The sequence below is a fragment of the Colius striatus genome, chromosome 8 (genome assembly GCF_028858725.1).
Source record: "Colius striatus isolate bColStr4 chromosome 8, bColStr4.1.hap1, whole genome shotgun sequence".
Lineage (NCBI taxonomy): Eukaryota > Metazoa > Chordata > Aves > Coliiformes > Coliidae > Colius > Colius striatus.
Window position 1 is genome coordinate 13,815,947 of NC_084766.1, and position 26,312 is coordinate 13,842,258.

A 26,312-nucleotide genomic window follows, 5' to 3' on the forward strand; every position below is an offset into this window, starting at 1 on the left:
TAGTGTACCTTGTGTTTTCTTGATGTAGATTTGGTTTCTCTTTAATATACATACTTGTAACAAAGGGCTATATTAGAAAACAGTTGCAAGTGTTAACACTCCATGTATAGACCTGAGTTGGGGTGTTTGGAAGGTGAGTTCAGAGTTCCCTGGGGATCTATGTGCAGCCTTCCCAGCAGGAAGTGCGGGTGTGACTCATGGGACACGCCGAGTTTGCTGTTTGTGTAGGTACAGGCGAACATGTTGGAACCCCAAAGCAAAGAATTTAGTTGTTTTATAGACATGGTAATAGGATATGCTGGACTTTCTTCAATCTGGATAATTTTGATGAGAATCAAAATTAGAGGCATTAATTTTGGTTTAATCAAATCTGGTAATAAAGTAAGAAAAGTATTGATAAGAATACAAAAAGAAATGGCTGTGTGTGATTCTCAGCTCTGACTGGTCACCTCCTGCAGTCCCATCTAGTTCAAGACCATGCATTGGCTACCAGCTTAGTTTGAAATATACTGTGATTTCTGATAAATCACTGGTAACAATAATGATGGAGGAGTCATTTATATCTTAACTCTGACATTTTTATGGGCAAGTAATACATCTGACTGAGGTGACAGCTTTCATACAGACGGTCGTTTTCTGATAGTGTGGTAACAAACAGAATGAGAACAATTTGCACTGTTTACAAACCTCAGACATCCATAACTTGATTTACTATTTTCCCCTTCTATTTTATTTCTTTTTTTCCTCAAAAAAAGGAAACACGTGACAGGTCACACGTGACAGGTTAAAGTCTGTACAAAGTACACTTGTCATCTTGCACCTCATTAGCATTGGTAAGATTTCTTCCCTTCATCCTTATTCCAACACACAGTCTCCATTTATCAAATTCTCAAGTTCCTCTAGGCTAAAAAGTTAAAATCAATACCCTCCAAGTCGGCATCTGCCAACACTACCAGCTCTGTCACCACTTCTTGTGGCATAAGTGACACCTTTCCTTTTTCTCCCTTCAGTTATTGATGAATCACTTTTACCACAAATTGGAAAGGAATGCTGCTCAGTACACTGAAATCTATTTAAATTGTTTAAACCAGACATGGGAATTCAGCAAAGCACTTTTATGAGGTTAATGATAAGGAGGGAGTTTGCTGTACACCTAAAAGACTATATTCTCTAAGGAGCTGCTAATAATAATTTCATTGTTCTGTGTCTGAATGAATTTCAGAAGAGCAATCTTGTATCTTCTGGGTACATACATTTAATGATCAGCCACTTTATTTGTATGTGACTGAAAATAAATGAGGCTGTTGTTTTTGTTAGCGGTGCGGGGCAAAATCTTGGGAATGTCTTCTGCAGGTGTGAGATGGAACAGCACATCTGAAGTGACAGAAATTGAGCATTACCGTGGGGGATTTGATTTGCTGCACATCTTTCCTGGTTAGCGGAAAACTGAATTTGTCAGGGTGGCTTTTTGGTAGAAAAACTAAAAATAAAAATTAACATTTCCTGTTTGCTCTGAGTTAGAATGGAAACACTTGGCAGTTCTACAGAGGCATAAACTAATGTATATGCTGAAAGAAACAAAAGTAATTTCTGCCTACAAATTGAGGTTTTTAAGAATCTTTAAGTCAATTAATATATTATCCATTTTTGTCAGACTCTGTTTGATATCATTTGTACTCCTAAGGACCACTGATGTACATTAGAGTGTTAGGGCGCAGTGTTCCTTGTGGATACGAAACTAAATGAGCAACAGCCACCTAAAAGCTTCATAGCTATTAAAAGAGTCTGAGAAATGTAAGGATTTTTGTTTCTTTACTGGATTAGCTGCAAAGGATCATGTTCTTCATACCTGTATGAATCCATTTAAATCACTGACATAGGAGGTTTTACAGTGATGGAGCAAAAGAGCTAATGCAGATGTCACGAGCTCTCCAGCATCTATGTGGGAGTGTCTCATCCATTTTGCTGGAGTTGAGGAAGAGAGACCAGCTGCAGTTATGTGTCGGCATTGGTGCCACCCAGTCTGGTGCAGACACTGCAGAAGGGGAGGAAGATGAATCTCAATCTAAAATTTATTATTGGCAGGAGGACTAAGTAGTGTCAGTCAGCAGTTCATCCATAAACTGTTTCTGATTTACTTAAAAAGAACACAATCCCCATCTCATACAATAACTTAGTGTATTTCTGGAGTCACAGCTCACTGAGTCATTGCAAACAGGTTCAGGCTTTTGCAATAGATGACAGCAAGATCCTGTGTAAGGATGGACCATGCTTAGCACCATGCCCACTGGTTGCTTTGTGAGCTGTAGTATTATGGGATGCTTCCATTGGTGGTTCAGATAATAACAAATAGGAGAAACACCCCAGTGCTGTAAAAGAAGGGAGTTTGTTACTGCTCTTCATGTTGTGAGAATGGAGAAACATTGGAAGTTCACTGCATCAACTTGCAGCCGCCAGCAGCAGTTTGTGCCCCAGGCCCGTGCTACAGCACACGCTGCGGAAATGCTGTCCCAGGACACAGCCTGTGTCTGTACGGTGCTCAAAGTGGAAACACGTTTGAGATTCCCTTCTCTGCCTCTCAAACTGACATAGGCTGAGTCAGGATATCACAGGCCAATAAAAAAAACCAATGAAACAACAGTTGTCAAGGAAATGCAGCGTCGTTCCTGTTTGTCGGGATAAGCGTCAGCAGCAGCACCCCAGAGTCCCAAATGGCCCCTCTCTGCTTCCCCTCTGCGGAGGGAAGATGTGTGTAGGAAACCGGGTTCCATCTGTCAGCTTTAGAAAGGCTGTTTGACTGCTTTGCTGAAACTTGAATGTATAACATCTGATCTTAGGACATACTGGAAAAGGCTGCATCACTTCTCCATGTGAAGTCCAAGGCAGATCAAAGAGCCCCAGCAGCAGGAGCTGTGTGGCTGCAGACGTTTCTCTGGAGATCTGTGGAGGGAATTGCATGGGCATGTTTTGAGTTTGAAAGAAATAAAAGTTTTATGAATATGTCAGTTTTACCGTGACATCACTAACCCAGAGTAGGTCATGGTTTTGATCACCAAGCACACGGGAAACCTAAACAAACCACTTGGCCAGCATTTTCTTTGGCTTTTGAGCATCTAGATGATTTAGCTGCATGTTCTGGAAAAAGTATTGAAAGCAGCAGGACATGCAGCTTCGCTGGGCAAGTGGCCTTGACCGGATCCCGGGTTTTCTCTTGTTTGGGTTGAGTTTTGGTCGGGTTTTAACTTCTCAATGAGAACATCTCTTGAAAATTCATAATGAACTGTTTTGCACAGATTTGAATACTGCAGTGGGTTTTGAAATGGATGTTTCTCACTGGGTGATTACTTCAGCAGCAAAGTACTACCTCACCTGTAGGGACTTAATTGATAGCTGTTCTCCCTGTACCATGAACTTTTCAGTTATCCACTTGCCACTGCACCTGTTTAGATTAAAATTTATTATGGGAGAAACTGGCCATGATATTTGAGGTATGTGAAATTTGGTGTCATGGTATTTAGGCTGTAGGTGTATGGGTGTTCAGTTACTTAACATGATTTTTAATGTGCACAAATTTCTTAATTTTATGTGTTCTCACTCAGTATTTAATATATTGTGTGTGTGTGTGTGTTGGTGTTCACTGTACTTTCAGTATAGTTCTGTCAATATGCTGCAGCCCACATCTTTAGCTTTCTTGTCCTAAAGAGGATGTTGGCTTTGTGATAGCAACAAACACTGTTTTTTTCTTAAATACATTTTCCTTCAGCCAACATGAGCTTTGATTTTTTTTGTCTCTGCTCATAAGCTCCCCTCGAGGCCAAGCACTGTAAAAATGCAGAGGTAATCTGGCTTGGCCTGGTTGTAAGTCAGATGATGAATACATTTTTAAGAGTAAATGTTTTAATGAAAAAGAACAACTCTAATAGATGCCTAAGAGCAATTGTTCGTGGAAGTGTCTGTTGAAATGCATGGTAGCTTAAAACTGTGACTTGGATGAGGGTGTTCAAAGTAAGCAAGGTTTTGGATTGAGTCTTCAAGATCGGGGCATTTCTTCAGACTAGTATGTGAGTCCAGTCCGAGAGCTGTATGTGTACAGTAATCCCAGAGGGGCTCAGTTCACACTTGTTCTCATGAGAAAGAATGTGATTCTCAGTTATCTTTTAAATACTCTGTGCAACCTGTCTTTTGGTTTTAATTTGGAAGGGGAGGATGTGCTGGGCTTGCTAAGAACATGAGTGCTTATGAGGAAAGGCTGCGGGAACTGGGGCTGTTTAGTCTAGAGAAGACTGAGGGGGGACGTCATTAATAAGTATATAAATGATGATTGTCAGGAGGTTGGGACATCCCATTTTTCTATTGTATCTAGCAACTGGACAAGGGTAATGGGATGAAGCTGGAACACAAAAAGTTCCATTTAAGCATAAGGAAAAACTATTTCACTGTGAGGGTGATGAAGAACTGGCACAGGCTGCCCAGGGAGGGTGTGGAGTCTCCTTCTCTGGAGGTCTTCAAGACCCACGTGGACGTGTTCCTGTATGACCTGATCTAGTTGAACCTGCTTCTGCAGGGGGGTTGGACTAGATGATCTCTAAAGGTCCCTTCCAACCCCTACCATTCTGTGATTCTATGAGTCATACATAATAATGCTCTCTATACGTTCTACCCTCCTTCACCCTTCCCCAATAACTTGGAATCTGCTGGTGAATTTGGACAGATTTCACTGAACTTTACAGAAACTGAACTGTCTTTGGCTGTTTTAACTCTTGTTCCACGGTGTGAAATGTGACTGTTGAGTGGGGGTGGCAGAGCTGGGTTGGCTTCTCTGGGAGCAGGTAGCAGGGTCCTCAGAGCTTTGGCCTCAGGCAAATCCATGGACACCTGCAGCCAGGCCCCACTTGAATCATCTGAAAGGTCTTTGGTGATCTTTAAGCTCTTTTCCAACCTGAGCGATTCCTTGATGCCACTGGCTGGAGCCCGGTGCGGGTGGGAGAGGGGCACAAAGGGGTGAGGGGGCTGGGGAGGGCATGTGGGAGTGCGGGAACGGAGGAGTCCATAGGAAACCAGGCATCATTGGCTGCTCATGGAACAACTTGTTGTCTTTTCTAAATCTTCCTCGTAGCCCAAAGGCTGCCCAGCAAAGGTAAGTGCGCATGGAGCAAGCACATCAGTGAACGCTACTCATCAGCTGCTAATTGCCCCTTCACTTTGCCTTCTTAAGAGCCCTTCTCTCGATCCTTTCAAAGTGGCACCCGAAAAGCTCTTCTCCCTTGTCTCTGCCCCTCAGACTTTCTCCTTTTGCTGCTCTGCAACTGTCAAGCTTTGCATATAGCTATTTATAAAGCCCTAAGCCCTACCTTATTGATTTAGGATTTTTAGTTTGTGATTCCGTAAATCTGTTGTCCTGGAAATAATTGTGTGATGCCTTTATGTGAATGTTGTGCTATAAAATAAAAAATGTTGGGCTTCCCCCCCAATAATAATGTTATTCTTCTCCCCTGGAATGTTAGGCATGGTGACGAGATTCTGGGAAACTGGATTGACTGTGTATGGTAGGCGTCACACTGAGCCTACACCACGGTGGGATGATAACGCTTCCATTTAGGGAGTATCATCTCCTCCCTTGGGTGACCCTCAGATTCCTGTACCAGTGTATTTAGTGAGTCCCTGTGGAACAGCAGCGTAACCACGCCATGGCGTTAATGCACGGCTTCCTGGCAGTGGAGTTGTGAAAAGCAGCAGGCTCATAAGGGTGCAGGCAGTGGAACTGGAAGTGGCGTGACCATGCGCTGGCTCCTGTGTGTGAAGCAGTCACCATCCCTTGGAAAGCGGGGGATGAAGCCAGGAGCACGCTGCTGGTTCTGGCCCTGCTTTGAAGGTGAAGGAGTAGCGTTAGGAACGACCGGGGCTCTCCACACGGTGCAAATCAGCACTGCAAATGTTCCGCACTGATCCGGGAGAACTGTCATACGAAAACTGTTGCAATAAGTTTGCATATTCATCCACCTTCCTGATGTGCCATTATCGAAGGGGATCTGACCAACATTCCTCTCTCGGCTCCAGGTTCTCTCACCACAGCATTTAACAAGAGAAAGTAGGTCAGTAGCCTAAGAGAAACCAAACATGTGCTGTGTCTCATGACTCCATCGCAGCAGGCAGGCAGAGGTGGGAAGGGTGTTAATTTAAACCAGAGAGGGAGCGAGTTAGAGCTGAGATTTGCTGGAAATACAGGGCAGTATGGGTAACTGTTCCTGGGGTTTTTTTCACTTGCTAGCCAAAACCAAAAACCAATCAGTTCCATACTATAGAAACTTCTTGTTCAGTCCAAAAGTATTATTTCCTTATTTTTGTATTTTGTAACCCTTAAAAATTAAGCTGAACAGCAAATATGTGTAAAAAACAAACAAAAAAATTGAATGTTTAGGAATTTACAGCATATTTACAGCTATTTACCACAATGTGCACATACCTGTGGATAGTGGAAGTCTTTCCTCCTGGCCCCACACACGTGCCTTAATCTTATTCTTCAAGTACCAATAATTTTGTTGCATCATCAGAAATCAAGAATTTTTATTAGATGGTTTGCATTTGAAAGACCCACAGCACTGAGGCTGTAAAACTGGGAAAACACTTGGTGAGGTTTAGGAAAGCTGCTTAAATATCTGAGTAACTCTTGCATTCAATGCCTGTGGTCACATTGGTAAATGTCTCTGTTCCTGCCAGGTGTGCACGTTAACGAAGGAAGACAACCGGCGAGTGGGGGTGATTCCGAGCGACGAGCAGCTCCACGTGTTACCTCTTTACAAAATTTCCCAAACAGATGAATTTGGCACTGAAGAGGGACTGGAAGCGAAGATAAAAGCTGGAGCCATACAGGTGCTCACAGCTTTTCCCAGAGAAGTACGGATGTTAGCTGAGCCTCTCAGAGCTACAAAGAAAAAGAAACCAGACACAAGGAGGACCCACAGTGAAAAGCAGACGTTAATAGATAAAAAATATTCAACACCAGTAAAGCTAAAAACTGAAGCCCCAGAAAATCTTGGCAACGCCTTGCATTGTTTGGGTGAGTGGAGCTTATTCAGTTCTGACAGTCTATTCTGCTGCTGTGTTGCCTTTTACCTATCAGAGGGGAAGACAAGATCCTTAGTTCTCAGTTTTATAAAATACTTGAATATTCTGCATTCTAGGGGCTAATGAGGCAGTCATTGTAGTCAATGTTCTCTCAGCACAGGAAAAAAACAGGTGATTGCCCAAAAATAAGCGTGTGGTGATGCCTGAGCACCAGTGAAATTTTTCCAAGTTGTCTTATTCTAATAAATAATGGCAGTAGGATCATCTCAAAACACCATTGTAGGAATGTTTATCTAAATAACCGACAGGACTTTCTGTCATTTCCAAGCACAAGAACTGTGTCACCGCTTCCTCTGAAAGGCAGAGTGTGAGTGCTGATACGATCCCGTCACCGGCGGGATGCTGCTGCAAAGCAAGAGAGGCAAAAAACCCGCCCGCTTTTATCAAATAAGACAGCGCTTCTCAAATTGTCCTTGAAATCCTACTAGTGAGAACCTGGCAGCAGGAAGGTGGAAGGTCTTCCCTGTTTGTTACTCTGGGCAGAGTACGGTACGTGTTTGTGCAGCACAGAACTGTGACTCAGCTGAACTGTGCGGGCGCACGTTTGATTTGTGCTGCTGCACCAGGGGCCAGATTTTGGGCCAGTACTTCGGAGGACAGAACTGTTCTGTGGGACTTTGCAGGAATGAGAAGTAGAAAGGAAGGAAGAGGTGGAGGAAGCCATGGATTTAGTTTCTGTGGTTAGAGGGGAAAAAAGATGTAAAAGGAATTAAAGCAAATTGGCCAACCTGCTCTAATTGTGAGTTGTATTTCAGGAGAGACATCCAGATGCATGTAGTAGATGTAAGGGAGGGAATAATAATTCAATGTCTTTAGAGGAACCATCTGCATTTTGGAGGGATGAAATGTTTAAAAAGGGAATCCATTGGACACATTTCTGTAGCGTGCACTCAGCACCCTCCTGTGCTGTGGCAGGGGAGCTGAGGCAACCAAGGAGCTCTGCAGAGAGCAAGGTGGTGTAGGAGCAAGAACAGCAGTGGGACTGGCACCCCTTGGGGTTCCACAGACCTTGCATTAATCTATGTGCAAGTCTGGGAGACACAGTCCAGGCTTGGAAACAAACATAAAAGAGCTTCTCAGGCTGAGGACAACATCCAACAGTAACTCTGGAGCAATGATTAATAACTTCCATCCGGCTTGGGGTGGACTGGAAGTGTCAGAGGGCTCTGGGTTGGGAAGGAACTCTGAAATTGTGTGATCTTACTGGAAGGTTGTTTAGAAACACCGAAACAGAGTTATTCACCACCTACCTGTGTGTGAGCCTACAAATAGGCAGGAATACCTGAACCTTGTGCCTTTAACAAACGGTGCAGCACCCAGAGCTTTGCCATGTGCTTTGGGAACACAGAACGGTTTTTCTTGAACATGCAAAAATAATAAAACAACTGTAAACAGGCTGACTTACGTAATTTGTTTGGACCTGAAGTGTTTTGGTAAAGTAATTTAAAAGGGCTGCTGGTAAAAGTAAGTCACAGAGCAAGGAAGAAGAAATACTTTATGAGTGAGAAAGTTGTTCAGAGATGGAAAAACTAGAAAAAATAAGAAGTGAAGAGAAGCACTTAGTTTGTGTCATAAAAGCCCAGGTTTTGTCAGGAAGCTTTGACAGTAGAATCCCTCAAAATAGATGTCAACATTGTAACCCCCCACTGTGGCACTGCCTGAATTGCTGCCTCCTTCCCTGAATCATCCCTGATTTCCCTCTACCCATAGATTTGAATTCACTTAATCCCCACTCCTTTGCCCTGCAGAGCAAGGAGCTTCTGGCAAGAGACAGGGAGTTTGCTGGAGCCACGGTGGTTCTGAGGCTGCTGTGGATTGTTAACATTGATTTTCAGAGATGACTGAAAGTGAAGTTCTCAAATGCTGCTGTGTGTCAAATCTTTTGGAGGAAGGCCTTGGTCTGGGCTTGGGGGGGATATTGTTAATAAAATTAAATACTTTGATTTCATAGAAAAGGTTTTTAAGGAGTTGCTGTGGTTTCCTTATGTCCCTCCAGAATTTCAGTGTCTGCATACTGTTGTGTCCATAGCTTATCCCACTTTTCCTTTGTTGCATTCCTGTTGAAAGAATGGAGTTTAATCCATCATTCTTTATAAATTATTAGAAGACGGAAGAATAGTTCTTCTGTATTTGGTAAAGCAATTAAACGTTCTGTGTATTTATGGAACAAAGAAGAAACAGTCAGAGACAGTCCTTCATGAAGCTACATGAGAGCTCTCTGTGGGATACCACTTTGCCAGCAAAACACATGTAAAGAGATTTCAGGGCACGAGGCAAAGCCCATCTAAGTTGAGGGGATTCTTTCCTGTTACTCCAGTGGACTCTGGATTGTTCTTATCCATGAGGAAAAGGAATCATTTGAGGAGACTGTTCCACGGAGCAGCACCACGGCAGGGTGCCAGCACCAGAAATTGATTAGGGAGCTGGCACACATTGAACAAGTATGTCTCCATCAAGATCTGAAATAATTAATGTGTGCCAATTAGATGGAAGACAGCAAAGTCACATGCTGCAGCTTTGTACGGATGGATTTACCTGCAATGTGTTTCAAGATGCTTCTTTTTAAAGAGTGTGTCTGAGTACTTAGTTGCTAATGCACCAGTCATCGTAATTCAGTAACCTCTTTGCTGCAATGGACAAGATCTATAAACACACTTTTTCCTTTGACCATAATATAGGGTTAAGGCAGCCAGGGGTTTTGACTGTTTGCCAGGCTTCATTTCAGACAGACTAAATTTCATCAATTATGTAAAAACTTTTACATAGTGCTTCCTGATACTCCAGGCAGTGCTGAGGGCTGGAAAGCACTTGTGCAGCAGTGAGCTGTGTGGATGGGGACTGAGTGGTTATTTCATTTTATCTGTTTGTTTTATCCATCCCCCTGTGTAATACCTTTCTGTTTCATATACCAACAGTCAGATTGGAAAAGGTTAAGGCCTTAATTCAGCAAGGTTATTGTGTGTGTCTTTATGGTGGTAGAGATGTTCCTCAAAAGCTGAAAATAACCATTTTTAAAAATCTGTAGTCATCTTGTGTCTTTTTCATATTTGAAAGCATGCTTGAAAACCTTACTGAAGGTATATTTTATTAAGTTGACCAAAAGTAACTTACACTTGTGGTGTGCATTTTTTTTAGGGAACAAAACAGACCCTTTAAAGCCTGGAATAAAAATGGAGACTTCTGATCACCTCTATGCCATGAAACATACTTCAAACACTACTAAAAATTGCTCCTTACTGAAACAGTATACGGCTTCCTCTCCTTTCAAGGTGGATAGTTTACATCCATATTCCTCTTTAGCACATAAGCCTGGCATAACAGCAGTGACTAATATTCAACAAGATTTTTCAGTTCCCTACGGGTATTTTGAATGCAGCAGTAAGCAACCTCACGTGACACCTTATGTTAATTGTAAGAACTTTGATGTGTCGGTCAAAGATTATACTGGAATTTTGCTGAATGATAAGGTGAATGGTGTGCCACCGGTTCTTCCAGAGGTCACTGCTCCAGGCCCCCCAGCCCATAAAGACCCCCCGCCCGCTATACTTGAACATCAGCCAGACAGACAGAATTGTCAGCTTCAGTTAGACAATTCTTCTCCTTCGCAGTTGATCGGCTCTTGCGATCCGTCAGCACCGCTAAGCTCTTCGGCAAAGGATGCAGCCGGGAACGAAGCTGACTGTTCCCACGGCTGCCCGGTGCAAAAGGGCAGCTCCCATCGGGAACAGCCGTGCCATTTGGACTGTGCCGATGAAAGGCAAAACAGTGCACTGGGACAACCGGCTGATTCCGAAGAAAAAGCTGAGGAACTGTGGTCAGACAGCGAGCACAATTTTTTGGATGATGACATTGGCGGGGTCGCTGTGGCACCTTCACACGGTTCTATCTTAATTGAATGTGCAAGACGTGAACTCCACGCCACCACACCTATTAAAAAACCCAACCGCAATCATCCCACCAGAATTTCTTTGGTTTTCTACCAACACAAAAATTTAAATGAGCCAAAACATGGTTTAGCCATGTGGGAAGCCAAGATGGCTGAGAGGGCGAAAGAAAAAGAGAAGGAAGCGGAACGCTTAGGAGCGGAGAATACCGAACTGAGCTCCAGCAGCAGGAAAGCAAAGCAAACGAGCGAAAACAGAGATATTTTTTATGAAGACAATGAGTTCAACCAAATTCCATCACGCAGAGCATTAACAGTAACTAAGGATAACGTAATAACTGTATCTTCGTACGCCCTCACGCGAGTCGCCGGGCCTTACAACCATTGGGCATAGGTTGTGGGATCGAAGCCTCCTCTTGGTGCAGTGTTACACAGTGTTTCTTTACGGTGCTGTTAAAGAACAAGTCTCGTGTCGTTTACTATTTGCTCATCTCAACCATTTTAAGGCTGAGGTAAAAAAAAACAAAGGGGGGGGATTTCTTCTTAAACTGTGACTTTAACATTTGGTGGTGCTCAAGCACATTTTAAGCAAAAAAAGAGAAAAAGTTGTATAGTTTTAATACATTCTAAAAAAGATTTTGTTTAGGTTATTAACCTTGATCGAATCATTCAGTTTATTACCTTTAGGAATTTATATTTTGGTGCTTTAAATCAAGTCTGTTTACTACAAAAGTCATTTATAGGGATTTTAACAGGTTCACATTTTATGGTGTTAAATCAAGTTATACAGTAATAGCTCTACACAGCTCTTGGTGCTTAACCACATCGAACAGTTAAAAATAAATAAGCTGAATTATTACTTCATGGTGCCATTGCTTTAACAACTTCCAACCATTGCTATGTTGTCCAAATTACGGAGGGATCTTTTGGAAAACCAATGAATTTTTTTCTCTAGCATCGTCATTATGTACGAAATGAAGTTATCGGGAATGATGGCTGGAAGTTGTTTTTAAGCTGTAAATATATATTTTAAAAGCACTTTCTATTTTTAAAATTAACTTGAATAGTATAGTATAAGGATCATATTGTCTAAGGTTTGTGCATACTCTACAGAAGAAATCATTTTATTCTTGCTGTGTAGAGTTCCGTATTGTTACAGCTGCAGTATGTATGCTAACAGCATATGTGATTGTTTTTAGACTTGCCCTTTTTCATTGAAGATTTTATGTTGCATATAAACCACAGTTAGAAAATGTTATTCTTTTCAAGAGAGTGTACAAACATGAAATGAGGAGACGTCTTGTGGATACGTGTGTGTTGCTATTGGGAGGTATGAACATTATTTGGGTTTTTAACGGCAGCGTTGGTTACGATTTCTTTGAGCAATAAGTGCATAAGTCTCATTCATTTGGAACATTATAAGTTAACACGACAACCAAATGTTCCTAATGCCTCAGGGGTAGGATTGTTTTGGGATTAAAAAATACCCCCTAGAGTTGCCTTATTCTGTTCTGAAAAAAAAAATAATTGGTGAAACACAAAAGAAGTGTTGGAAACGTGTGAAATTCTGACACTGGGCAGCAAAGTTTTCATTCAGAATGACCTATCTGTAACATTCACCAGCTTGCTAAGTTCAGTTTTCTTACAAAATATGTTTTGTACATTTTTGAAGTGATGGGTGTGTTTGATGAGAAAGGGTTGTGTTCTTCCTTCCAAACATAGGAAAGTTTTGTTCTCCGTTTCTGTTGAAAAAGTGACATATGATGAAATGAGTATTTGCTAAACCAGAGGAAAACCAGACACTCCACTGCTTTTAAATACTGTAGCATCCCACTCTTCTTTCTGATTCTCCTCTCCTGTGTATTTCTTTTTTAAACTTATTTATTTAAACAAATTACCAAATGACAATGTTAGCTAAGGACCAGCCTCACCCTGCGACTCGCTCCACGAGAGGCTCTGCAGAGCCCCTTGGGCCCCGCGGGACTCGGCTCCTGCCGAGCGCTGCAGGGTCGGGCCCCAGAGAAAAGGCTGTATCTTACCTCTGCCTCTGAGCCCTCTCCGGCCACCTAACCCAGAGGTGTAACGGGGGCAGAGTTCTCCAGTGTGAAAATAGACTAATAATATACTTGATAATGTTGTAATGTAGTGGTGCTGTAACAGAGGAGTATGAGCTATCTAGATCTGCTTTATTTAAAACCTAGACAAGGTGCTTGTTCCTTGAGAAGCTGAACTGTAAGCACTGTATTTACAGTTTTGGTACGAAAAGTACACACGTATTTTTAACACATGGTGCCAGTTAGGGCCTTGGTGCTACAAACACTTAAATGCAGCTGTAGTTGAATGTTACCGGTCTCCTGTGCAACTGCACAGACGTGTGGTGTTGGCAGGAGCCAGGTCTGAAGTAGCAATCGCCTTGTAACGCCCTTGAGTCAATTCTACAGATTCCTGTCGAAATGAACAAAAAAGCTGATGGCAGAGGATGGCCCAATCAAACCCATTCTTTGTATCTTACCTATTTTAAGTACAATTTGTAAAAACCAGGTATGCTGCAAATTTTAGTTCAAAGCTTAATACTAGTTCAAATAGAGGATATGAAGGGATTGTAAATAATAATGCAACAAAAACAATATTATGCCATCGTTTGTACCAGCAGTTTTATGCTTCTTGACTGTGTAATATACAGTATACATCAGAGCATTATGGTATTTTGTGTGCCTTAGATTTCCATTTTAAAACTTGTCTATTTTTGGTGAGCCGAAGATGAGTAACAATTCCAGTTCCCCTACAGTGAGTAGTACTGTACGTTCTGCAGCGGTTCCCTTCACGTGTTTGCTATCTGAAAGCCCCTGTCCCACACCACAACTGATCGCTGACAGGAAAGATTGGTTTGTTGTTTCACTGATGGTGCTGATAGCTTTAGTTTCTATAACGCAGACTGAAGAAGTCATTGATCGTTCAGCGCTCCAATGTGAATATGATTTTTTTCTACACAAAGTTAGTAAGTTACGGAGGTATCTCTTTACCTTTTAAAATGTTCAGACCGCTAAGGTGCATCATTTTTACTTGAATCTTCCCCTATAAATGCCCATGTTTAACTTATGTATGATTGGAGACCTCAATGTTCCATTGAAATGCCAGCAGCTTCCCTCCAAGAAGTGAGAATCCCAAAGGTAGATCTGGAAGGATATCTCCAAGTGTAGCCCCTGGCACGTCACTGCTCAGGTGACTGCACCAATAGGCTTCTGTCAACTCCAGGGCTACCGTATTTGGAATGGCAGTTTTAACAGAGAAAAGTGTATCTAAACATAGTAGTTTGTGCTATTAACTGACAGGTGCTAAAACTCACAGTTACTACTTTATAAAGGTTACTTACCTGAGAAAAATGTATCATCTCTACAGTAAAGACTGATTTGTGGTGCTCTTTCCCAGGCTGCCTGTCCCAGAGCTCCTTTCTGCAGATGTGCCCTGCAGGCAGGTGACCTGGCCACACTGTGGCACACGGCAGCCTGCACAGAGCTGAGAAACTCTGCTTCCCTAGTGCTGTACTGCAGTATAGGAAATGCAACTATTTGCTGTTTTTACAACTATAAAACCGTGCTATTTATTGTAACATTTCGGAATATTTATCAGTCTTGTGTGCAAATGATGTTGTTTTGAGTAAGGGTATCATTTTATACCAGTATTTTGTCTCTTAAAATTTGCAAATGTGTGGGTCTGGTGCTTTCCTTTGCAGCTCACACAACCACTTGGAATTTGTTCTTAACCCTTAACAAAAGTCCTCCCTGGATGGCCAGATCAGGAGCTGCATCTAAAATTAAGGTAGCTGGCTAGGTCAGGCCTGTTTTCCTTTCCAAGGGCTGGCACTTTGCTGAGCGTAAAACCAGAAGATGGGTTCAGGTGTGTGCTGCTGGTAGGGTATGGTTTCCTTTTGATCCCTTTTCACAGTACACTGTTGTGATCCAACATGGGGCATTTCAGACTTCCCAGAAGGAACGTCTCTTGTCCTTTTCTTCACGGGGTCCAGTACCACCACTCCACCTTCAGCCGCGAGGGAAGGAGTAGCACTTGCTGCAGGAGCCTGTTGGACTGGCTGAGTCCCTGCAGGAGTCACTGCAGTTGTGCCCAGTGGAATAGGGAATTAGACTTGGGCAGTTTCTCTGTGCTTCCTGTAACGTGCCGTTGCGTTACAGAAAATAGAGAAAATATTTCTGTAAATATTTTAGTCACAAGATCCAAAAAACTTCTTAAGAACTTTCAATTGCTCGTGGCTTTCTCCCTGCAACAGCTGCATTCCATTTGGGTTTTTTAAGGACTTTCTAAGCTAACTTTTCCCGAGGAATAGCTGCTGTTAAAAGCCCTTGTCTCACCTCTGACAGTGCTTCTCTGTACTTAGAACAAGAAATAATTGTAGTATCTTAAGCAACATTTTGTGTTAAACATGAGTAAATGACAACCTTACTGACATTGTGACATACAACTGTTAGGGGGTTTTAAAAGCCTTTTTAATATCATTGCAGTGCTATGCTGAATTTGATGAGTTGAATTTGGATCCTGTTCACGCTGCTGCAGCCCCACCAACTGCAATGTGCCCACTCATCAGGCTTTCATATAATTTTCATATTAACTGGATGGGTATGAGTAGTCTGTGCCAACTCAGACCCTTACAGTCCTACAATGAGTAGGTTTTGCAAGGACAGACAGAGAGATTTTGGAGTAAGTGTACTTCTAGTTAAACACAGAGGTGACATTGTTTGTAGCTTGAGAAGTGACTCAAGGTCTGTTGTAGAGAGACATAAATACCTTCCACTGAAGTTTCAGGCATGCAGACAAGTGTATTTCAGACCACCTTCAGGCTTACGCTCTTGACAGCATGTTGCACTTATCTCATCTGATGTGTTGTTCAGTGAGGGATTAGCACAGAGGCTTGCTAATAAAACTGCATCTTCACGGGTTTACATTTAAAATGTAAGGTCAGTCTTGCTCCTTCACTTCCCATTAAATTTCGCTTCTGAAGTTAGTTCCTTTTATCAACCAGACATCAGCTTTGTGTTCCATTTATATATATACACATCTATATGTGTGGGATTTTCTCTATTGTTTTCCCACAGAAATCCTGAAATATCTGGGTTAACAGGAGGAAATAACCATGCCCTGAGATGTATGGAAAAATGAATTGCACGTCCACTTCCACAGTTTGTGTACATTAGCAGCAACTGGATTCAGGCAGAGTCTCTTTCAGGTGTTTTGTGGTCACTAAAATCCAGATTAGGTTCTTTGTGATGTATCTTCTGCAACATTGTGATTTATTTCTAGTGAAAGTGTCTGCCCACTGTGACCTGTCATGCTGTCTGTGATCTGATCTTAAATAACATGATTGGAGACGAGGAGCAGTCCAAGCACATTTGCAAGTTCTGGCTTTCTCTTCAGTGTTATCAGATGTTGCTCTGACTTTCAGGAAGAAGTGCAGAGGGAATACATTTCTGTAAAACTGAACTGTAGAGACAGTTGCCATTGATTACTGTGACACCACAGTGCAGCGCTGCGATGTCTGTCTTACGGCACTGTGTCTGACCAGTAAGAAGTGTCTCACAGCTCTGGATATCTGTATAAATTCATCTCTTTCCACGATTCCTCGGGAGACAGTAATCTCTCCTTTGTCCTCTGAGTGTGTACACTGGTTTAGGAGGAAAAAACCTCAAAATATAGAGGAGAGAGTGAGTTGGTTGCCCTCTCTTTAATCTGTGCAGATGAACAGGGCAGTGAGTGCTGCTGCTGTCATCACCAGCCGGCTGCTCCTGTCCATGGTCAGGTTGGAGGATGTGGAAAGCTGACGGGAGGCACAGCATGAGTGAGTCGCAGGCAGCACTGTGAAGGTGCGACTGGCTTTAGAGACAAGAGTCTTCCCTGTACACACATTGTAGGTGCCAGGGTGCTACTTCACATTGTCACTTTTTTGGGTACATTAAATTCCTGAGGGTTTTTTTTATGTAGTCTATGACACATTTATGTTCTCCTTTAATCTTAAACAAAGTGGCCAGTGTCAAAAGTCCTGAGTAAGTGGTTATTTAGTGGAACAGTACAGAAACTGGCTTCGGTGTTTCCAGAATTACCTGATATTTAGTCAGTTTTCACAAGTTTTCTGCGTGGTGTCCAGTATGTTGCTGCAAATTACAGTTACATAAAGGAATGAGGTTTTTTTCTACTTGAAATGTTCTCAAAGACCAAGGATTTCTCATAGTACCTAATTAGGCACTAGTATACATAAGGATTGCTTCTCCTGAAGAGTGGCTGAAAATAGATTTTGTGTTTATTACCTCCTTGTGAAAACATTTTTGGTTATTTTAGAGGAGTGAGCAAAACTTTAATACTATCATTTACATACATGACTAAATTATGAAGACTTGATTCTACATAATGCGGTATTGTCTCCCTGAAGAACACCTAATTTGACTAGTGTTAATTAGTAGGTATTGCTTTCTACACTGTACTAGTGACAGCCACTTTTCTCTCCCTGGTCTCTGTGGAGCATCTGCTGTGGTTAGCCCTTTTCACATGCAGCACTAATCACGTTCTGACCTGCTGCTGAATGCTTTTAATGCTTATACCTACTCCAGAAGTTCTTCCCATCCCTCTGCAGATCTGCTGCAGTCCTCGGCACTGGCAGTACAGCTGTCAGCCTGCTCCTGAAATCCCCACACATGCCAACGCTGCTTTGTATGTACATCAGCCAGTCCTTGTCCCAGGAATATCAGTAGAATTTATTCTCCTTGTGACTCTTTCAAAATCATTTTCTTTCAGTCATCTCTTATTTGATATATGACAGTTCTAGGGGAATTTTACTTCATGTTTTCTCATAAGGAGCCTAGAAGATTCCAACTGGATGTTTTTTTCATTTGAACAAAGAGGGACAAGTCATTGGCTGTCACAATCAGTGTTTTCTTATATTTTAAATCAAATACTGAATTTTCCAGCTAATTTTCAGATTTCTTGATGTAATTGTTATTCTCTGTTCTGTCTTCAAGTAACCAAACAAAAGAGACCCTGCAAGACTAGAAAACTGTTCTCCCCTCAGAAGGGAAAGTCATCTCTTCTCAGAACACAAAGTTTTTGCTTCTGTTACTAGGATCTCTCTTTCCATTCACTCTATGAGCTCTGCTCAAATCTTAGCATCAGACCACTGTGGCAGACCCAGCACAACTACAAGAGCCGGGAGTGTTTCTTTACATCTGGTTAGATCAGCCATAATCCTCATGAGAGACCCAATTATTGTGTAAGTTAAATGCCTTAACTAACATAGTACTGCTTGGAAGAAAGATGTTCGTCCTCTGTAGAAGCAAGTGGAATTGATTGACCTTGAGCAGAAAATAATTGAGTAGTTACTGCCTTTTATTAAAGGGTACAGGGTTGTCAGCATCACCATTTTCCTCTTGCTGAGACAAAACGACTTTAGGATTCTTCCTTCAGTCCAGTTCCCCAGGACATCATCCCACCATATTGTTTAACCACATACTTGTAACTGCAGCTTTAAAAGAGCAAGATGCTTCTCAATGCTGATTCATTAATTCCTCCCACAACAGTATCTTCTTACCTTTTTTTCTACTGGACCATTATATATGTATTTTTTTGTCCACATACTTACATGAAAATGCCAGATTCTTTCATCAGCATCCTTGCAGTGAATGCAAGACTGGGGTGCTAAATAACTGAACGAGAAGGTGAGGTGCTCTGTTTCATGTGACTGAGGAACAGACAGTTATCAGCACTACTTTGCACACCATACCAGCTTTCCTTATAAATTCAGAGGATGCAGGTGTAGACCTCAAAAAAACTACCTATGTAAGAAGGAGGATGAGGACCGATGTGGAACTGATCTACAGAGTTACCAGCTACAGCAGATGAACTGTATTCCAAAGAAGTGCTGTTGCAGTGGAGCAAGAGAACTGTTAGTTTGATGTTCAGTACAGCAGTTGTTGCCACAGAACATTTTAATACTGTTGTGGAAGGTTTTGTGACCTGATCGATATTTTACATGTGTATCTGTATTTTTATTAGAATATTGTAATGGAAAAGAGTCTAGGATTTGGGAGTTGTCTTATTTTAAGAATGAAGGCCCTGACTCTCATTTATACAGCTGTCCTTTGCATTTCATTTAAAGGATAAAAGGGCCTTAAATGGCTGTTGATTTAGCTTACATCCTTCAGGGTATCCCGTTACAATGATCATGCTTTAAAAGGTTAGTAGTACAAATCAAAACTGGTAGCAAGGGACTGATTTGTACCATCATCTGAAATCAGTTTCCTGATATCCCTGTTGTACACATGCTGTGTGGTAACATCCAGATTGTTCTTAGTTTAGAAATGCAGGTTGAAAAGAAGCTCGCTTGTTTTTTATCGGGTTCTAAATACTTCTATTGGCTGTCCTTTTCCCAACATTGTCTACAAAGAAAATGTGGTAAAAGATTTGTACCTCTAGGTCATGTCCTGGCCAGAAATCTCAGAATAGTCAAAAACACTACTTCTAAGCTTTGGTCATTTGTCTTAAAATACTTCTCTTTATCGTAACCTGATCCCCTTTACTTGCTTATATAAAATGGGGTTGTGACAATCTACTCAACTCCATTCTTTTCTGACTTAAGTCCCCACAGGGTGTGCAGCATTGTGTGATGCTGTCACACTGAGGTGAATTTTGAGGCACAAAGCTAAAAGCTAACATTTTCTGAGTGCCCAGACTGTGGTGTTGGCACCACCCTGCATGCTTGAGTCATGCAGAGCTTCTCTGGCTGCCAGTAGAAGCTTTATGTAAGCATCAAGCCCCACTACATTGCAGTTATGAAAAGCAATGCAAAAGAAAACTTCTTTTTCAAAACAAGTTTGAGGGAAAGGAAATATATTTTCATTCTTAAATTTCTAAAGTGCAGTGATGCTGCAGAGCCTAACGAGAACAGCTTTGGTACTACCCTTGTGAATGCCAGGCTAATCCAGGCAGCTCAGAAGGCAGCGTCTGAACTTTATCTCATGTCTTCAAAATGAAAACAATAACTGTAGGCAAGAAAAACAAATGTGATATCCCAGTGCCATGAAAAGAAAGCCAGTTCTAACCAATACAAACATTCAGACATTTCAGTCAATTATTCTGTGATTACTTTTTCAGTTTAGAGGAGACGGCTCTTCATCATGTGACCATTCGTAGCAGGGCATAAATGCTGTTCAGAATTTGCTGTCGTAGGAAAGAACATCAGTGTGGAAGGACAGGCTGTACTGAAATGCTACGGCTAATGAATTCTTTCCTGCTTTGCAAAATTAAAAGATGAACAGTGTGCAAAAGCAAAAAAAAAAAAGCAGCAATTCCTTTTCCTTCTCTTTCTTCTTTTCTCTCTTTCTATTTCTTTCTTTGGGATGCATCTGATATTTATTTTTCAACCTTGAATTTGAGAGTTTGGATTATTTCCAGCTACCAACCTACTGTATTTAGATCATTACATCAAAATTAACGTTTTAAACAAAAGAATGATGTACAGGGAGAAAAAAATCAGAAAGAAAAAGCACTTCATTATGTCACAGTATTGACAGGAGAAATTTTAAAAAGAACTTCTTTTCTCAGAAAACATTTGGGGCCTGATTCTTTTCTAGTATAACTGAGCACAGCTTCCTGAGGCTGGTGGAGCTGTGAGGAGTTACACTAGCGGAGAAACTGAACCTTAAAATCTTCTTTGCAGACAAGGGAACCCTTACCAGCAGTACTTGAAGACTTGTGAGTTGTGACTGCATGTTACTTGAAAGATCTAATTAAGCTATGTTTTTTGGTGCAAGCAGTTGTTGTACATGATTTCATGTTTATGTAGCAAGATGCATTGAAATGTCGATACTAGTATTGAAACATACATGTAAAAATTGTTGTTGTGGAAATTGTCTGTTCTGTTCTATTTTTCTTGTGTGTCTCATCTGTTTAGAACGTAAACTTTCCTTTTTTTTAATTGTCCTAACTGAATAAGGCTAAATGAATACTGTAATTGAAAATATATTTTAAATCTTGTCATGAGTTTTTAAAAAGACTATTACAAATGGTATCATTCCTGATTACACAGAACTTTGTGGGTGGTTTTAAATAAATTTTATACTTCTATTTTGCACTCAGTCGTCTAATTTTTCTTTCCTGCATTTTTTCATGCATTTCATATTGTAAAATGCTTCAAGAAGTAAATAAGAAGTTGTTTTCCTGATACAAAGTGAAACAAAATCATGCTGAAGGACGTAAAGATGCAAAATTTAGGCCAGTTGTACCATACAACTTACAGCAAAGTTGATGCCCGTTCCATAGTACAGCTATGCTAGTTATCTGTCCACTTACAACCATTACATGGCTTGAAATTTTGGACAAGGAAGTTAGAATCAGCAGCATATGTGAGGGTGCTGAGAACCTCATCAAAGATGTTCTGCCAATAGCAAGGAGTTAGTCCAATAAAAATACCGGTCTTTGGATGCTCTACGTTTATATAATTTACCCTGTAGTCAGTAAAACATCTTGTTAAGGAGAAGGAAGAAAGTAATTGCTAATTGAAGCATTTTAACTCTATGAACCATTGTCTCTGCAGATATTTTGCTCTTGGCACTAATAACGAACCATTCTTAGCCATAGAAATACATGGATGAATTAACTCAGGCCTACAGGACGGCAGCAGGTTCAGCCAAGTCAGCAGGGTTTCTGCATTGGAAAGGGATGTGCGTACATCATTCATCTATCTGGTCTCCTTGTTAGTCTGCCTTTGCTTCTGCAGTGACCTGGCCTGGGCAGAGCCATACTGTGAGAGAAGCAGCCAGAAAACACTGAACTTGTGCATCTTCAGACTGCACAAGGACAAATCGTTTGCGAACACGTCTATACAGTGTCTTTCTTCTGCCAGCCCTGTCTGGCAGAGCAAGGTTATAGGAATCATTTACTGGGGCTTTTGATTCCTATCCAGTGGAGACAGAACAGGTTTTAGTTGCTTCAAATCAGAGGGTGTGTTATTTTTTCTCAAGACAAAACAGACCTCAATGCTAGTCAGCTTTGCTGTGTGACATTTTAGTGCAGAAACAGACATAATTCCTAGTCTTTAGATCTAAAGGATGAAGAAGATTCTGAATGTTCATGTTTGCTTCTTCTCCAGTGAGTGTAGTAGCAAAAGCTGGCATTACAGTAATATTCCTGACAACTGGAATCTCCTTGAGGGCAGAAAAATGCTGCTTTCCTCAGGGCCGCAGTTAATTCCCTAGTAATAACCTACATTATGTAATATGGTTTATCTAGTTCCTGGGAGCTGACTGTAGTAATCCCACAGGAAGGCCTTTACATTCCTGTGATTTGCTGCTTTTTAGAGGATAATCATTACTGGGTGCTCATAGCATCATCTCCCAGCTTTCCTCCGGCCTTCTCTAAACTGTACCATCAAATCTTTCAACAGAGCTACACATTATACAGGTTGACGCTAGTCTGTAACCTGTAGCTCATGAGTCTAAGGAGGCATGTAAATCTGGAATGGCACTTAAATCTTAGGAGCAGACCAAGAGATCAAGGGAGAAATAATTATGAGAGGCAACATTTTACAGCTCCCTTTCAGGAAGTGCCAGCCAACTGAATATTGCCTCCCCCGGAATTCCCACTGCCTAGTGTGTTCCCAGTCAGAGCTACATTTCTTCATAGGAGAACATACTGCATGCAGATTGTACACAGATTCACTCATAGCTTGTGGGAACAAAACCAAGACAAATTTACCTGCCCTGGCATCCCTGAAAGGTTGCCAAATGTGAGTTTATCTTGTAGAGCTCAAAATTTAGTGGTGGCTTCAGTGCTTTCTCATATTTTAGATTTCTTACATAAATTGTACAGGTAATAGACTATTGATGTAGTACAGCTGGCTGTCTTTTAATTCTTATGATGCCATACACTTAAATTATGATATCTATTAAAATGCTATTAATTGTTAACAATAGTTTAAACTGTAAGAGAAACTTTTGCTAAGGCTACAATTACACCTTTCTGCTGTACTCTTTAACACCTGATAAAACTCAAGGAACAATAAGGTTTGACTGCTGTTGGGAACGCTGATGACTTGTCATGTATTATTGTAGAACATTAGTTAACATCTTCAGAAGGCGTATTCATTCAAATATAGGACCTTCTGTGAATTTTCCACATCAGAAGCAGCATCATATGCAAATGTAATTTAAACCCAAGAGAGTGCCTCATTAGTCGTGTTTCTGTTCAAGAACTGTCCTAGTCTAAAATAAAATAATTACCACTGACACTCACCTGTGTTTTCTCTTGAAGATGCACTGGAAAAAAACTTAAATTGTGGAAATTTAAAGCTAGCTATTTCAGTAACCAATGGCTGGAGCATAATTCCTAATATGGGCCTCAATTCCCTGGCTAGTCTGCTTGCTTGTGGCTACTCTTGCTTTTATGATACACACCAGCTAGACAAAATTCTTAGCAACTGAATTATTGAAAATGTCAATGTCTTTTTACACAAAGCCAAAACTTACGTCAAAGCCCTACTGTATCACATGTCCATCTCCAGTCGTTCGTAAGTGGACAACACTTTGCTGTTTGATCCTGAAGTGGTCCCGAATGCTGCAGGAGGCATCAGGACTTAGCCCTATTTTTCAGCTCAGAACAGTAAACCTTTTTGCCTCCTGTGGTGTAACAAGTCAGCAGTTCAGTTTCTTTTGACCACTTTGTTTTAGACTTCTGGGTTTTGCGTGGCAATGACTAACTCCTTTCACTGAAAGAATCCCTCAGGGAAATTAAGTACTAATCCTGTTCTTCATCAAGCAAACACTTCTGTGATGGGCCCTAAATCACTTCCACACTAGGAGAAAGCCCTGTACTGCTTTTTCAGAGTTACAGCTGCTACAAATTTTAAAGGTGAGATTTGTTGGGCTGTTACAAATGACAGTGTTCTACAAGGGTAAGTGGCTCAGGTGTGCCACTGCTTAACAACTCTTCTTAGGCTGTAGCTCTTTTTGGATCTGACTAGCTATGTAGCAGAGAGAAAGAGAGGGAAGAAAGAGAGAAAGCAAGCACTCTTTACTGCAACGTGCTCACCATCATGACTTTCAAGTGCCAGAGGCACTCAAAGAGTCCAGGCAAGTATTCCTTTTGTATGTAATTTCTATTGTATCTGAACAAATATTAGTTTTAGTCTTTCTCCTTTACTCTCACACTAAAGTGACTTTGCTTGGGGTTGTTACTGCACACAGAGATCTCAAGATGTTCCCTGCTCTACCTGTATATCACAGCCTATGTGGTCCACAGTGAGTTAAACCTCTCTCTCCACTCAGCTCTAATTATGCCCTGGTAATTATGCCTGTCTGGCCTTCGGATCAAGAGGCCTGTGCTCTGCTGTGAGAAGAGGCTAAATATCGCAGGCAGTAGGGAATGGGGAATAGGTTCTCAACTCTCATCTCCTGCTTTTCAAGCAATGGAGCTAAGACTTTGAAGTGGTCAGGATTCTTCTTCTGATCTCTCTTCTTTATTGCCTCTCTATAGAAGTACATTAACTCTGTCTTCCATATAGCTTGGTTACCCCAAGATGATAAGATAGATGAGAAATACTTTCTTGTACACACAATCAAATGTGATACACTTAGAAAAACAAGGCTTACCTAAAAGGTATTGAAGACTTTCCTAAAGCACCTGAATACAAGTCAGCTGGGTTAAAAAGACAGGAATCCTTAAAACTTATGCCCTTATGCAGGACAACTATTCCTCTGTACCCGGGTCAACACGAATTATGTCTCTTTATCTTCCACAAATCGTAAGGAATGATCCAAACATGACAGCTCTCCCTAGATAGAGCATTAAACCAACGTTCATAATAATAGTTTCTCCTTCCACCAATATTAGGTAAGAGCTATAAGACTCAGATAAATCTTTCTTGTGAAAGTCAAATGTTAAATGGTTAAACAAAACCAGAACTCACAAAACTTGAAACCAAATCTGTCTGATTTTAGTTCAGAAATTACTGTATTCTTAAAGATAGTTGTTTTCCAAAAGATTTTCTCTTTTGCAAGAAATGTGCTTATCTAAAATTTCTCATTACCTGTGACCATCCAAAACAACTTTCAGAAGAGTTTTCTTCTCATACATCTTTTCAATAATAAAAATGTGGGGATTTTTTTAAATCTTGAAGTGTCAAATGGGAATATTCACAAGAAAAAAAAATGTATCTTAGGAAAAGATGTTTGGTTGCTTATTTAAAATAACTGTGCCCCAGCATTGGTTCAACTGAATGAAAACCCAGTTTTGATGGGATTGGCAGAAGAATAGCCATAAACACAGACCCTGCAGGCATCAGTTCAGGGATCTGAGCTCAGAATGGAAATAGTAGTTGCCTCACTAGTAGTGAGTAGTTCCATTAACAAGGCACTGAGACGATAATTAGGTTTCCTTTCATCCTGGCACTACTGACAATCTGCTTACTCGTCTATTTACCTCAACATATCCTTCAAGTTATTAGCAGAAACATGTTTAGAGTTTCCTTTTCTTGTTTTTTCAGAAACATGTCTCTCTAATCTAGTCTTTGTTGCAAGTTTTTTAGCTGATGTATCACTTCGGCTTTTTGTCTTTTTTTTTAATGTAACCACAGATGCTGTGGAAGGCTTTATGCTGTAACTGCAGCCAACAACTACAGTTTGGTTAACAGCAAAGCTACATGTAATAACAGGCACCTCTTCTGCCTCCACTAAAGCAAATCTGGAAAAAAAAGACCTTTACCTCCATCTGAAGAGGCCTCTCCTTTCCACGCCAGGTGTTGCGGGCACCACTGTCCTATTAACAGACACATTTTTCCATATATTTTCTACCTTATTTGAAATCCTGTTCTAAAAATGCTACTGCTTCTCTAAATAATGTTTTGGTTCATAATCCAGCTTTGGGCATGACTCCATTAAGATGAGAGTTGCTTCAGTTCTTTCAGCACTCTTCAGAATAAAGCCAGCCTTTTTGTGTAGATCCCTTGTCATATCCCCTTTATCCACCCCAGTGACAATGATAAACCTACTGTGAGACACGTTGGGGTATTATTTGTTTAAGCTGTATCATGCACAATGCAGCTGGGGCTCATTGAGAAGTTTTTTCTACCTTTTAAATCTTTCCATAAAGCTCTGAAGACCTTTAAAGCTTAACTGAAGGTTAATTCTTGGTACTTGCGATGGAGTTCTCTGGGATTCCTCAGTGAAAGTGTGCCTTAGCCCCCGGCACTACCACCTGTCAGCACCAGCAGCACTGCCAGATACTCACCTAAGGCTGAATTATAACTACAAAC

At 41.1% G+C, this 26,312-nt stretch overlaps 1 protein-coding gene across 2 annotated transcripts in view; it reads left to right on the top strand.

Moving 5' to 3' along the window:
• TET1 (tet methylcytosine dioxygenase 1) overlaps positions 1-21,100 on the top strand; it is a 69,962-nt gene extending 48,862 nt beyond the window's left edge. For both annotated transcript variants that reach the window (XM_062000789.1, XM_062000788.1), the window contains exons 10-11: positions 6,718-7,057; positions 10,261-21,100. In XM_062000789.1, the coding sequence (XP_061856773.1) occupies positions 6,718-7,057; positions 10,261-11,402 (1,482 nt within the window). In that variant the 3' untranslated portion in view covers positions 11,403-21,100. The remainder of the gene's footprint in view (positions 1-6,717; positions 7,058-10,260) is intronic.
• Positions 21,101-26,312: the final 5,212 nt, after the last annotated feature.